This window comes from Symphodus melops (assembly GCF_947650265.1).
Source record: "Symphodus melops genome assembly, chromosome: 9".
Lineage (NCBI taxonomy): Eukaryota > Metazoa > Chordata > Actinopteri > Labriformes > Labridae > Symphodus > Symphodus melops.
The window spans coordinates 2,516,843-2,532,528 of record NC_136699.1 but is presented as its reverse complement, the minus strand read 5'-3'; the positions used below and the strand labels follow the sequence as shown (position 1 = coordinate 2,532,528).

Genomic DNA, 15,686 nt, shown 5'->3' with positions numbered 1-15,686 from the left:
TTCCCCCTGATCTTTAGTCTTACGTATTAAATCTCTAAATCAACTACAGTAGTGACACCTGACAAATGTCCCCACGTCTAGTTGAAAGCCAACGCCAGTCGACAGACGGCCCAACTGCGGAAAACAATATTCCCCAGCCTGTACACCATAAAGTCCAAATATAGCCCTACAGCAATGTGTTGATCTGATGTCTCGGCCGAGGTGTGCTGAAGGAGTAAGCTCTGTGTGAGCGACTCTACTGGGATCACATTTGAGAAGTAAACAAAGCCCGTCTTCTTGGCGTCTCCTCCTCCTTTTCCTTTTCTTTTTCCGTCTACTTCTGTCTTGTTTCCTCTTGTTTGTGTTGTGCCCGGTGGCAGACAATGATGTGGGGAAATTAGTTTAAATCTGCATATTTCATCAAAATTTGAGGATTGTCCTGAAAGAACGACTTCAACACAAACACAGCGACACTTCTAAACAAAGAAGTTTTTAAGAGAAGTTTTGAAGTTTGCTCCGATCTGCAGCCTCACTCACTTGCATAATGCATAAATTGTGATGATTAAATGTACTGCAGCTAACAGCATTTATATGCAATGCTTTTTCAATACAATGTGGGAGTTAAGATGAGCAATGTGTTCCCCCCTGAAGAAAATTGGTTATGAACTGCCAGAACCTATGACACAACCAACATTATAAGGGTCTAACACAATTAAAGGAAGAGCCTGGTGTTTGTGTGTGTGTGTGTGTGTGTGTGTGTGTGTGTGTGGGGGGGGGGGGGGGGGGGGTGTTGAGATTCAAGTAAAGCCTGCTGGATGATGATGATCCCCTTCAAGGTGAGAGAGGAGGGGTGGAGCGTAATACATCAAAGATTAAGACACGAGGAAGTGCAGCAGCCCCGATGAAAGATGAGAGGGAGAGAATTCCACCTGCGTGCAGGAAGGAAACACAAGTGACAGCGTCTGAATGAAGGAGGGAATCTGTCTCAAGCTGTTACCGAACCCCCCCCCCCCAAAAAAAAACATATAACAGACCAGTTTGTTACAATGATGATGACCTCTCCTAAACATTCAAACGATGAAAAAAAGCATACCTCCATTCTCCTTCGTTAGAGATTCAACTCACCGCACACAGCCGTGTTGGGCATTTAAGACCTCCAACACTTCACATGTGTTTCTTTAATACACACCAATCTTTTTTTCACTTTACATATTTTATTTTTTTTCATTCTTCAGTAAGGTGACCTTGGGTGTCATGAAAGGCGCCCATTAATGAAATGTGTTATTATTAATCTCCAGGGGAGGTTCTAGTTTTACACCATGTTATTGAGAGGCGTGCTTCTCTCACACAAAGGCCTGAAATACAAACATGCACAAACAGGATCCTGTGGACGTGCACTGATGGAGACATGTCAGAGTGTGGCAGCTAAAACCTATACAGGGGTAGCTATTAGGGGTTTGTGCCTTGCTCAAGGGCACCTCAACAGAACTCAGGAAGTGACCTAGCACCTCTCTAGCCACCAGACTAACTTCCCATACTTTGATCTGCACCAGGACTTGAACCAGCGACCCTCCCAAAATCCCTACAGACTGAGAAGATTCCCCTCCACCTCCCCATCACTGCATGTCTTTGCAGAATCATAATCCATCAAATCTTCGCCCAGTCTAGTCATCAGCTTCACCACCACCAGGGTCTGGACTCCATGGGAGGGACTTGTTCTGTCAACAATCAGAATTTTCATTTTCTCCAAACACATCAACGCCCGTCATTGTGACTTAATTTACAGACCAGTGTGAACTTAAATGTCCGGATAGCTGATGAGAAAACTGACTGTAGAAGTTGCTTTTGCTACTTTTCAAAATGTCACCTCCGTCTCGTGGGAATGTGACCGGAGCATTCAGGTCCGTTTGTTTGTTTGTTTTTGTAAAGAGAGGGAAACAAGCGGCAGCGACACATGTGATAGGCATAAAGTCCATTAGCTGATGATGACCAAGCAATCAGATCTTAAATAAATGGACATTATGCAAAGAGTGTCTTCCTGACAGATGTTTTCAAGGTCAAGATAAGCTAACTTTTGAATTCGTACCCTTCAGATTTGTAAAGCTGCAAAGCAATTCAGTATGACAGTCAGAGAGAAAACTGAAAGTTTGACTCTAAACTCTGGAATATACAAGTCTGTTATCTGTCCCGGAGGTCTGCTCTGAGTTTTTTTTTTTTTTTTGCATCTGTATCATCCCAGGCGGAGCGGCTGTAAGGAGATTGCTGCCCTACTGCCCAGATATCCATTTCAGATCCAGTCAGGTGTTGCCGCAGTGACACCTCTAGTTGCTCTTAAAGATTGCAATCAGTGACCTCTGATTTGGGTAACCCAGTTGTCACACCGTGCTGTCTTGATGTATTGTGAGCCGTGGCAGTACCCAAGGCCCCGGTGACGGAGATGGAAAAGCTGGAGGAGGGGGTGGGTGGATGGGTGGTGGCCGAGCAGACTCAGCGGTGCAAAGACGGGAGAGCTTTCGGCCGAGTTGACTCGAGACATTCTGCCGAGCCATCCTTTTCTTTAAATAAATAAAACAGTGGAGCTTTTAAAGGGGCAGATGGAGAAGGCGGGGTTAGGAGGTTCACCCGTGGTTATCGCCTCGGTAAACAATAAAGCATGGAGATGGTTTTCTTTTTATTCTTCAACTTTATTTTGTTTTGCAAAAAAAAAAGATAAAAGATATTTTTTTTTATTCCTGGATCGAAATGAAAACAGACAAAAAAAAAACAATATAAGGCAAGCAGAGATTTGCATGTTGAGGAGACAATCTGGTTCCTTTTCTCAGTAGTATTTGTTCTACTCAGAGAGTACTTTGTGAATTTTGAGCGATGACTATATACAGTGTCTGATTCTTTGTGCTGCTCGCCACAGTGTGCATGGATAACTGCAGATTCCTGCTGCACGGTAGACTGAATCCTCTCAGGTGCCTTAAAAAGCAGGTGTTCAAAATGTTGATGTCACTTCAATTTCATTACTCCCCTATCTGCAAAAAAAAGCTTCAAGGAACAACAGATACTTGTTTGTTCATCACAATCCAGCTCTTCCCTGTGGATCGGTGCTGCAGGACTCAGGAGAATGTCATCATGTTTCTTGTTTGCATGCCACGTCTTGTAGCTTTCCTTCTGTTGTAGATTGTTCTCCAGGTTAATTGAAGTGCCACATTGCCAGGATGTCGGAGATTTTCTCGTGATGGGAAACTAAAACATCCTGTAATGACAACAGCAAGAAAAAACAGTGAACAATACTTAAAGACAAAGCTTATAGTGTGCATACTGTACAAAACTTCAAGTACACAAAAATTAGTTTTAAAAACACACATTTTCAAGAATTTAAAAACTTCCCTTTTAGTATGTTTTATGTTCTGTGTGTATCTCATAAACTATATGTTATTAAACAGACAAATATAATATTATAATAGTATAGAGTGGGTGATTTTTTTTTGAAAAGTAGAATACATTGAAACGTAATCACACAGCTGAGACTTTGTCAGGAACTCATGAAAAAGTCTGTTTAAGACAACAATGCAGCAGCCAGTATGTCCTCCTTCTAACTTTAGATTCTGCTCCTGAATGCTCTGGATTTGATTGGACCAGTGGAACTGCTTCAGATAGAAGTGATTGTACCCGAGCTAAAAAGCCTCTGCATGTTTCTAATAAGCTCCAGCAGCAGAAAGCTGCTCAAACTAGGATCAATGTTGGAGATGCTTTTGAAACATGGAGAGAGGTTAGAACACAGAAAGCTTTACAGACCCATGCAGAGCTGGCTAAACACTGAAGCTACAGTGTCCACCACATGCTGACCTGTGTGAGCAGCCACTCTAGAGAGGGGGGGGGGGAATAGTTTATTTATATACAGTATTTAAAGCAGGCATACTGATCTCATGTGAGCATTAAACTTAGAATTTGACATTCAGTTACATTTTTTCACATCATGGTGAAAAGTGGCATTGCTGAAATAATTCATGAACTTTTCAGTTCTTTTCACTGACTTCAATAAAAGAGTTTCAAAGAGAGAGGGTGCACTGAATGAAGCTGCAGGATTTAAAAATGCGTGAAAAGCTGAAGTCGAAGGCTCCTTCTCTGCACAGTGATTATTCTTTTTTTTTTGTCATGGCCTGAGGACCCTGGACTTTACATTTAGCTGTACTACAGCAGCGTCACAGAACACCATTGGCCCTTATCTGATCTCTTTTTAATGGTAGCATGGATGCGATTAGAGGGAAGTCTTTAGTGCATTTTAAAGCAGGATGAGAGACACCTGTATGAATCAGGAGGTAAATTATAGATTAGCACTGGCTGCTGTATTGACTCTCCTGCTATGGCTACATTAAAGCCTTTGTCTTTACTACTAATTTAAGTGTGTTTAAATGTTTGATTTTGTTTATATCCAGTTGATACGTTTACATGACCAACATGATGCGGTGTTTAAATTCCCTGCTGATGGAGGAGGTGTCAGAAACAGGTCGGACTCTGAGAGCCGCCTTGAAAACCCCAAACATGTAGAAAGGTTAGATCATCAGCAGCTAACAGCCAACAGCTAATGCTATGCACCAATAGCTAACAGCTAATTAGTGCATATGTTCACAAAGGGCTTGTAAAATGAGAGCTGTTGTTTGTTGCAGACTGAGTACGTGATGCTGCAGGAGAGGCTCTTTGTAATCTCTATAAAGTCCTCCTTTAGTATCTTTTCGCTGCATAATAGGAAACAGATTATGAAAGGGAATATCCATGTCCATAAATAACCTACCGTTTTTCACTTGCTTCTAATTAGGTCATCACAATCAATTTGTTTTTCCGACATCAATAACTCTTTTACTAATGATCAACAAAAAAAAAGAGAGTGAAAAAAAAAGTTGGTGTTTGTGTAGCCGTGAGTCGCTGGCTCTGTAGAGTTAAACCGTAAGCTCATGTCTTTCTTACTCCACACATACAAATGTGTTTTTGTTGTTGTTGTTTTTTCACTTTCAAACTTTCTTTCTTCAGATCCAACAAACTGAAAGTCTCAGGCAGCTCCCTTCTGGTGCTGTAAAAGATGAGCTAAAGAGATAATGTGTCATGCACAGAAGCCAGTATATCCGATGTGCATCTGTTATAGCTAACTGTTTTGTCATTAGGGACAGGAAGTCACCTGCTGGACAAACACTGGCAGTGTGTGAGTCGCACACTATCTCTGGGAAACACCATCGATATGCAGTTTGTAAAACATGATTCAGTGACATTTCAAGAGGAGGGTCTACGAACATCAAATTAAAAACAGAGATTCTCATAGCTCATTGGAAAAATAGACAGAATTACAGAGAAGTAATGAGAAAGTTATCTGAATTGGCAATCAACTACTGTAGATCGATATCCGTGCTTATTTGCACAATTAGTGCATCTCTAAAAAAAACATTTTCTTACCAAAGAGAGGATTTTCAAAGCACTCTTTAAACCCTTTTCATCGACTACAAGCCGCTAAGTAGCTCACTAAACACACTTCAAACCAATGGACTATTTCTTTCAACTTACAAGGGCTAAAAAAAAAACAGAGTAAAGACTGATTCTTCCCGTTTAGTCATTTACCAGATGTACCAATAAAAGTGAGAGTTTGTAATAATGGCTCTAGATTAAAAAAAAAAAAAAACTGTTGGTCTTTTATTTGAATAATGAAACTCTTTAATCACAGGATATAATAATATGCCGCTGTGTTACTCTTCTCAGCAAATAGCTTGAATCATTTAAATGATCTGAAGCACGTATGAGCCCTTTCGCTCTAACATGGATTTCTGTACAGGTAATAACTTGATGTCTACATTATAGGAGCAGAGCGAGGCAATGGCTTTTTTTCATGGTGGAAGCTGGCCATCCACTCGTCTCATATGGAGCTCATTTGACCAGAGACATTCGTCACCAGCAAGGTCATTGAGCCTTCAGAGCAAACAGTGAAGCAAAGCGACGAGACTGCATCCCATGTGTGCTTTTAAGCACCGGTGTTCAGACGTCAACGCCGCCTGCCATGAAATAGCACGACATGGATATTTTGAATAAAAGCCACTCTGACAGATTAAGTTTGAAACGATTTTATAAATCCCACAAAATAGTGAGAGGTTTACTGAAACATTTAGTGTTAAAGCTTCTGTGAGTGGATAAAAATGTTCAAAGCCTGAGTCCAAACCACCTAATTCAGTTGTATCAGAGGCTTTTCTAAAACAACCTTTCGGCCCTGGAAAACGTTATCTGTTTCATCCATGAATAATGTAGACGAACTGCATTACTCTGAAGCCATTCAGTGCAGATCTTACAGCTAATGGATCTGCTACAATAGCATTGAACAATGATCACTCTGAACATATTTGGAAAAAAGGAACAACAGGTAGACGTTGTATAAAGAAAGCTGTCGGGTGGTGAGAGAAGAACATTTTTAAGATTCCTTCAGAGGTTTTATTTGTCCGTTAACGTCCTCTCTCTCATAGCTGGTGTGAAGGTCAGACGGTTGTGTTGTGCTTCAATGTGTGAGGGGAAAAAAAGAAACGGCAAAACACATTCAATGCGAGGATGTTTTTATTTTTTCGTCCAGCAAAAATCACACTTTTCCCTAAAGTGTTGCGAAATGTATTTGTGTTATGACATGCTTTCAGTGTCGTGACAGGCAAGAGACCAACATTTTAAAAGGGGGATCATCCGTTGCTCCTCCTGCCTCCAGTTGAAGCTGCACACATTCAGCAACACGCTCGAGCAACACTGCTGGTATGAAGATCCATTTTATTGACTTTATTAGACACTTTTCAGCTTGTGGCCAAACGCGTACTAAAGTAAACAAAGTTGATCTTCATACTACAAGTGTTGCTGGAGCTTTTTCATCTCGTCAAGCCTTTTTCACTCTCCACGCACATCGGTTGTGCCACTCTGCATCTCCAAACATCCAGCAACATTCATGCATAAGTTCGATTTTTCAGGTTGACCTCGTGATGTAAAGGTTTGGAGGAGTAATCCCAGGATTAGCCTGCAGAGGGCGCTCGAAGGTTCCGCGTATGAATCCAAGATGGCTTCTAGCCTCTATGTTAGCCGTTGAAACTTCTTACCCATTCTTTTCCCACCACAAGCAAGCAGCCCTTTCCTGCAGCTCTGCAGCGTTCTGCACACAACAGGCTACCAGAGAATCAGCCAATCAGAAGAAAGCTAACTAACCTAACTTTGCTAAGGTGTAGTATATCCAACAGAGTAACATTATATGTATATATTTAAATCAGCATAATAGATCGCCTGTCAGTTAAATTGTTCGAGCAGCTCATTAGAAAATGAACTGTTTGGATGCTAATATGTTCTGAGACTGTACGACATGCTTGAATGTGTGTGTTGTCTTAAACAGTTGGTGTGTTGGTGCACCAGCATGTGCTCCTGTGACGTGACTGACCTTCATATCCCCCGGTTGTGCCAGCAACCATTTATCTTTTATTCATTCTGCCATTTGTGACTAAGACAGCTTCTCTGGCACTGACGCCTGTCAAAACAGACCCTCTCCCATGATATGTGGCACGCTGCAGCCTGAGCGCCGTGCACTCTCACAGCTCATGGCGTTCACGGGAAAAGAATTAAACCTTGCCAGTTCCATTCCCAAGAAGTCACCAGTCACCTCTGCTTTTTAAAAAAAATCCAAAGCGATTTAGTAATCCAATCGATCTTCCAGCTGTGCTGCTATCTGGAAGAAAAAACAGGCAGCACTGTTGTTGTTCCCACCCTGATGTTTTGCACGAAGCTTCAGACTGAGTGTGCAGCTCAAACATCTGTCAACAACTCAGTGATTCTCGCACTGACAGGTGTGCCTGCTCAAACAAACTGGAGCATTGTTCCACAGCTCTGTGCTTATGTTTAATTCTCTCCACCTGGCTTTCGGATCTTTCAATTATTCAGTGGCCCAAAGTTGAAACAACAGAGGCCTTATTAAAACACAAGACAAGAAAAACCAACATTGTAATGTCTCAGTCAGGCGTTTAACCCCCGCGAGTCTGCAGACCAGCTTCGGTAATCATTGGCAGAGATTACTCATGTGTCTTGTTTTTCCCAGAAGTGTTCTGATAGTTTTGTGTCTAACAGAAAAAAGTGTCAAACTGGATTTAGTGCCGGAGGCTGCAGAAGATGTGACTTCGTTTTTATTCAACTCAACGAGTTATCCCCTATGTCGAGTCAACTGTCTTTATTATGTATCTCCCTTCAAACAAAGATGGAATCCAGCTGTAAGCTAACTCTGGTTCAATGCATTAAATGACATTTATGTGGAATATTATACAGCTTTGTTTTTCGTTTTATAGGTCACCAGAGTTTTGTGTATCAGTTTTACACGTTACATTATCCAGGAGTGGCACTATGGGGACTCTTTAGTTCTCAGCAGCTCCATTGTTCCCAGAGCAGAGCGATGCAGGAGTGACAGGAAGACAGGCGTGAAACAGTAAGACCACAAGACAAGATGGGCAGCAATCGCAACAGCAGCCTGTTTGATGCTCTGATGCTTTTGGGGTTCGTGGCAGCAAAGTTTGCAAAAAGCTCCTTTTGATCAGCCATGTTGGCTTCTCGGCAGTGGAGACTGTTCATTCCATTTCTGAATATAAGCAAAATGGCTGACAGGGAATCATGGGAGTTCTCTCTGCTCCTCCTCCCCCCGTTGAAGGAGAACGGGTGAAACCAACCCGGGGAAGAGAATACGTGTCAGAATAGCGGTCTTGGACGTAACACCCGTCGTTCCACGTCAACGATAAACATGTCTCATGTCTGTCATGGCAGCTCTGACATGCCGGCCACCACGATGCGTTAAATCTATAAACGATTAATTTCTCTGGCTTTTATGACTGTTCACCGCAAATTTGAGGTGATGTACTCAAGAAAAAGATGCTGTAATTTAAACATGTCATAAATTCTACTTCTTTAATATTTGACATTATTTACCAATGTAACTCCCCACTGTTGTAGCTCGAGCCCTGTTGGTCACAACGCCTTGAAGTAAAGTTTTCATACCTGTGGATGGTTACGAGGTCACACAGAATTGTGATTAACGCTTCTGTTGAACTGATTTTTCCGACAACGTGTTTGAAATTCCTTTCAGCCCCTCTCACCCCCAAATGAAGGTTGGTGTCAGGAGTGCTCCCAGCGTCTCATTTGAATGTGATTGCTCAAGTTGTTTCACGAAAGGAACGCTGGGAGAAATTTAAGACAAAAATTAGATCCAACACATCCCATAATGACATGTCATTGGTTTCTGGGGTCGCTCTGATTTTAGTCATCAGCTCCCAGCGAGCACCCAGTTCTTCCTGAGCGGAGATCTCATTACGGCGCTCTCTAAATCACTCTCGCCTGATCATCCAACCCCCCCGAAAAGAAAAAAAAAGTTCATTTTTTTCCCCTCAGAGGAGTCCATGGAGCAGCTCCTGTTCTATATCTTTCCAGGTTTGATCACTCCGTACGATAAGCTCGAGATGTCACCTTCTCCCCGGAGACTTGAAAAACATCTCAAGGAACAAAAAAAGTTGTTTTTGGTTTTTTTTCTTGCTGTGGGTTTGTTGACACCAGCTAATGTTTCTGTTATTAGGGGAGAAACACTCCAGATCTAACAATAAGGAGTTGATATGACATGTGTCAACAGCAAGTTCGACTCATTATTTTTCTCTTTGCCTCGACTTTACTCGGCTCAACCTTTCATGTAGTTGACTCGTTTGATCTGCAGCCTTTGATGGCAGATTGTAAATACAACAGCATCATGTTTTCTGTTGCTGTCAGGCTCGGCTCTTGACATCCGTGTGATGGATTTGTTCGTCTTTTTCTTTGTGTTGTAGGCGGCGAAATGCCGCACGACTGTCACTGTGTTTGTTCTCCCCCCGGGAAAATAATCCTTAGCATTTGTTATTGTGATGAAGACAATCAAAGAGGTGCTCAGATTTGGGTTTGGCTGTGTATAAACAGCTTCTTATTGTTTAATAATGTGAGTCTTCAGGGGGATTACAGATTTCACAGGTATTAATTGGCTGAGATTCGAAAACATTGCATCCAATTTTAGGATTCTTTAGATCAAGGCTTTTAATCATGCACCTTTTCTCTCATCTGGGATTCATTTAAGTGTTTCTGAAATATCTATTTAGACATCTGTTTAACATTCAAATTGTGTTTTTAAGTCATCCAAACACCATAAAATAAAACATTTCACCCTCAGCTCTAACGGCAGAGATTTCGACAATATGACACAGATTTTCTCTCTCTCTCTCTTCTATAACCATTCTGCATCTGTGTTTTCTTCTTTTTTTTCCCCCCAGATGATAACTGCAGACTGAGCGACTACCGTCGGCTGAAAACCAAGATTCTGGATTTGCATGACAAACGCTACATGGGGTCTAAGATCCACGGCGCCCACAAGGACAACATGGCTGCCAGGAAGCAACTGGTGGACATGATGTTCAAACGCTTTGACGCTGACAGCAACGGTCAAATAGGTGCCAGCGAGCTCTCACAGGTGAGGACACTGAACGATAGAAGATAAAGAGATCTGAGTTTTAGGGCAATTATTGGTTGGAAGGTAAAATGCAATGACCGGTACAGCAGATCTGAACTGTCTGATTCTTCTTCCCCAAAAAACTTTAACCCCTTGAATTTGTGTCCAAGGATTACAACGTTTTTTTTTTCTCCATGTTTCTGCTTATAAGTAGACGCTAAATTAAGTTGAGAACATTTATTTGAAAACAGCACATAAAAAGATATAGCATAAAAAAAAGAGCATACATAGCACATCAAACGGATGTTGTTCTGTCTCCGACTGCTCCTATGACAATCTAGTGCTTGTACAGGTTTCCTAGGTTTGTATTGAAAGTGCATCAACCAGCAGTGGAGGAATACGGACTGCATTTGGAGTGGAAGCAACTACAGGCTTCAAGGGGTTTTTAAAGACTTCCCCTGCAGCACCTCTCACGTCTGTCAAAACCGTCATTTTTATTCAAAAATCCATCCGAAAGGAGTCTACAAATGAACCATCCATCTGTGCGCTCAGGTGTTCAAACTCGCCTCTTTGATGCCTGCCATAATTGTGTCCATCTTACTCCTCTTACCCTTCCCTCTGGTAGCTTCAGCAAGAGGCTCCTGGTAAATCTTTTGAAAAGCAATGTGGGCCAAAGGAGCGTCATGCTCACGGGAGGCTGCAGCCTTTTGACCGGCGCTGCCAAGAGGGATGGTTGTATAAAAGAGCTTTTTGTGGCTGCTGTGAGGAAAGAAGAGATTCTGTGCATAACAAACACTCTCTCTCAGCACCTCAGGACTGATCCAATATAAGAAGTATGTAAATAATTGAAAGGGTAAGCAACCCGCGGTGATTTTCTCGAGCCTTGAAACCAGTTGCTGTTCTGAGGTCGGTCTCGTGCTGATCCCCTAAGATATCCCATCTGTACAGGGGTCACCTTGGTTAGCTCTGTCAGTGCTCTCTTGCCCAACAGGGGAGGTCTCATTAGACTCCATTGAATGTATTAACATTTTTTTTAGCTCAAAGCATCCAAATATTGCCTCTAAATGTGGATGTTTTTTGCCATATTTTCACATTATTATCATATTTTTACATGTTTTTACATTTACATGGCGCCCCCTGCCAGCACACACGGAGTCAATGCTAAGTAAGGGGAATGTACAGCCAACAACAAACAGTGTTGTGTTGTGATTCCAGGAATAACGTTGTCAGTATGCTCCAAATATGAACGTGAATATGCCATTTAAACCTCTTTAATGTAACTTTGGACCTATTTTTCACCCCCTTTAACTCTTTTCCAGTTCAAGATGTGCCGCTCCAAGTCTCCTTGGTGTTCGAATCATACAAGCCAGTCAGCAATAATTAACATCCAGATGGAGGAGCTCTTTACAGAGGCTCATAGAGCGCTGCTTTTAGCCTCCTTTTTTCCCCCTCTGTCTCTCTCTGCCACACATGTGGGATTCTTGGCAGGTTTGAATTCACTCAGAGCTTCATGAGACAATTTGTTTAAGAAACGAAGAGCGTTGAGCTTGCCTGGAATAGTCAGAATAAAATGTAAGGTGGCTCTTACAGGGCTAAATTCAAAGGGTGTTTTTTCCGCAGTCGTCTTTCATGTACGGCGTGTTCCGACCTCCGACCTTAGCTGCAACGAAGTGTGGACAACAGGAACGCGAAGAACACAAAGGAGAAATCCTTCCTGCGTTTTATTCCAAAATACTCTTTGTGTAAAATGTCTGGAGATAACATTTGTTAAGAAATGATTCTTTACGAATAATAATCCAAGCATCTAAACTTCCTCTTTAAAAAAAAAAAAAAGCACGTCTTTTTTTGTTCCCTTTATTTTCTGCAGCTTTAAAATCATGTTCAGGCCTGTAGCCACAAAAAAAATCATACAAATGTTGAACTTGAGAATTATATCTGTCCAGAAGAGAATCATCACATAGTAAATGAGTGCTTGATGAATGCCACAGTGGAACAGTTATATAAACAGAGGCGTTTTTGTGACAGTGACTCAAAATAAGGGTGACTGAACACAGTTATGAATTCAGTCTTTAATTAGGTTTTTTTTGTGTTGTTTTTTTATGCCAGTGGATTAAATGTTGTACCAGAATTTAATTAATAGCCCAGAATATACAGATACCTTCTTCTCTCTTGAGGATGTGATTTGTAAATTAAAAAAAATAACGGTTCAGTTTCTCCTCCATCAAGTGTCGAGGAAATCTCTCGTTCCCGCTGTCTCTGGAGAAACCAGAGAACTGTCTCAGTGATAAAAGACGATCATCGCAAATGAAAAAGAAAAACTCTTCTCTTTTTATGGTATTTTGGTGTGAACATGACCTTGACCAGGACCTGAAAAAGGAAGGAAATCAAAGTTTTATCAGCAGTTCAAAGTTGGAAACTATAGCTGCCTCCATCTTGGCCTGAAGCGCCCTTTCTAATTGGTGCATTCTCTGATCTCATCTGAAATTCTGGGATGGAAATCGCTCACCCTGGCTTACTTGACTTGCTAAGGCTGTGCACATGAAGGTGCACGGGGAGCAATCGTCCCTGGCCTTTTAGTCCTGAGTGCCCTTTTTAAAATGGCAAATCAAAACTTCTTCCTTTTTTTTTTAAACCTCGCCTGAATCTATCATTTAACCTATGAACGCCGGACATTTTAGAGACATTTCTTGATCCTGCATAGATTCAATCCAGCACTCTCTTCACTAACTTTTGTAGAAAGGATCCAACTTCCTTTCTTCTCCTACCTCACTTCCTTTATACACTTCCTGATCCTGTGTGTGTTTTAATCCCCCTTCTGGAACCCTTTAGAACATAATTTGAAGATAATAATCTTGTGAAGCATAAATTAAAATCGCGGTCTGGGTTCATGCATCCTGACTCGATGCTCGTGGTGATAGTAACCCATGACATTTCTAAACCTTTGTGAAAGTCGTGCTACAGAGAAAATGCATTACAAAACAATCACACCAAATAACCTCGCCTGGCAAAGTTAGATCATTGAGCTGAAAGCAGAAAGTTGATTTCGAAACCGGCACGTTCCAAAGTGCTTTATAAATACGAGTTTTAAAAACATCTCAAGGTTGGAGCTTCTGCGTCTCCCTGCAGACTCTCCGATGTGTTATGCAGCTCTGTCTTTTGAAAAGGATTCCTGTTAATAAAGACATAAGTTTAAGAACTCAAACTCTGCTTGCCCCATTATTCTGTGACCACTCGAATTGACCAGAACAGGAAATAGCATGTTAAGATCCATACAAACACAACCTCTTTCTCAGAGTTGAATAAAGACTTTTCTATCAGACCCATCATCATCTACAGTAGTTGACCTATTCACATCTTTTTCCAATGATCAGCATATTGGCTCATGCTGCCATAGAGCGGACTTCCAGTGCCAACAGAGAAGGTTCTTTATAATTACTTTAAATGGTTTTGCAGCGATAAATACGTAGCCTTTCTGTAATTTGTAAAGAGGTGTTATACCTGACTGAGCAAGAGTATATTCAGCTTCCATTTGAAGCTCTAAACATTAAAGCCAGTTATCCTGTCCATGATGTTTCTCAGTTCATTTAGCTCACAAGGTCTGCTGGATGCTAGAAAACATTTGCCTTCCTGGTTGTTTTTTTTATTTCTTCTCCTCCTTTCACCGTGGATGTCTCCGTCACCTGCCGCAGGAAAGTGACTGCTGCAGAAGTCTGATGCAATCACAAGTTTGTGTGTGGGGTGCGAGGCCATGTCGTGAACTATTAAAGAATTTTAGAGTTGAAGCATAAAAAAACCTGTGACTGCAACACCACTTACAGCACAAATGTATCCCCACTGACACTTACATCACTCCAGAAAGCAAGCTCACAAGAAGGACCAGATGAAGCAAGCATGTTTTTGAGTTTCCATGACGTCTCTCCCTGAGGAATCTGCAGAAGCCTTTTTAGTCCTCACTTGCTTCCTTTTGGTTTCAATTAGACACAAATCGACTAATTATTACATGCAAGAAGAGTTAATCTTGAAGATTGGTTTAAGTAATTTCAGATTGAAATAAGGCACAAGCTTCTGTTTATTTTGCACGCCTTGGTTATTTGTTTCTTTGAGGGTTTCTTGTGAAACACTGTTACAGGTGACTCCTTTATTCTGGGCAAGTAAGCGAGGAAATGCACTGATCCGATAGGCGAGTCATGATGTACTAAGCTGTCCCATGTGATCAGCCTTTTGACAGCTGATCGAGTGTGATGGATGATTTACTGTTGGGGCCGTGCGGAGAGGGTTGAGTAGAATCGGGTTAATCATAAAAACCTTGCACAGTGTTTTCGGGACTTTCACCATCCACTGTGACACAAACTTCTGCTAGCCTCCGTCTGCCTTCGACAGACTGACAGCTCATAATCTTTTTCTGTTTCATCAATTCTGACATTCAACCAAAAGTTGAGAGGAACGTAACCTTGACTACCTGTCGAGATGAGGCTGTGTCCAAACTTTTCAAAGTTGACAGTCGATCACGGGCACGAAATGAATACATCCATCCATCCACTGTGGATGGATGTTTTAGTTTTTTGAATTTCGTATTAATAAAAACAGTTTTATATAAAAAAAAAAAAGCTCTGCTGATCGAATGTTAAACACAACACAACGCAAAAGTGGACTCGCTGGGTTGACTTTAAAAGAGTTATTTGCGAAATTCTAATATTTTTACAGATTGGTCATTTGTTGGACTCTGAGGAAGACGGAGTGCATTGAAATGTTAGTCCTTTGCAATTAATTCAGTATGCCTTTAAGGTCACATATTCTCCTCTTCTTCACTGAGTGAGTCTCCAAGCTCCTCTTCATCATGTGTGTGAAGTGTGTTGTTGTAAATCCCCTCTGATCCTGTATTTGATCATGTCTATAAACCCCTCTATTTCAGCCCTGCTCAGAACAGGCTGTTTCTGTGTCTGTAGCTTTAAATATGTAAATGAGCTGTGTCTGACCACGCCCCCTCTCTGGAAGGGCTCGGGTGTACTCACTGCTTTCTGGCTCCATGTCCTATTGTTTACGGTGAGAAGGTAGACTCAGAGGGCAGAACAAACACCTAGCTGTGGGAGTGTCACCCACCTGGGGGAGGGGCTACTGCCCTTTGTGATGTCATACAGGGAAAAACCAAATGGAGCTGGTTTTGTATGTCATTTGATGTGCTTGTTAAATTATTATTCTATTTCTGTATTGTGCTATT

The 15,686-nt window shown here is 41.6% G+C and overlaps 1 protein-coding gene across 2 annotated transcripts in view; it reads left to right on the top strand.

The window, feature by feature from the left end:
- fstl5 (follistatin-like 5) overlaps window positions 1–15,686 on the top strand; it is a 176,867-nt gene that overhangs the window by 88,178 nt on the left and 73,003 nt on the right. For both annotated transcript variants that reach the window (XM_079351527.1, XM_079351526.1), the window contains one exon: window positions 10,293–10,489. In XM_079351527.1, coding sequence (XP_079207653.1) covers window positions 10,293–10,489 — 197 coding nt within the window. The remainder of the gene's footprint in view (window positions 1–10,292; window positions 10,490–15,686) is intronic.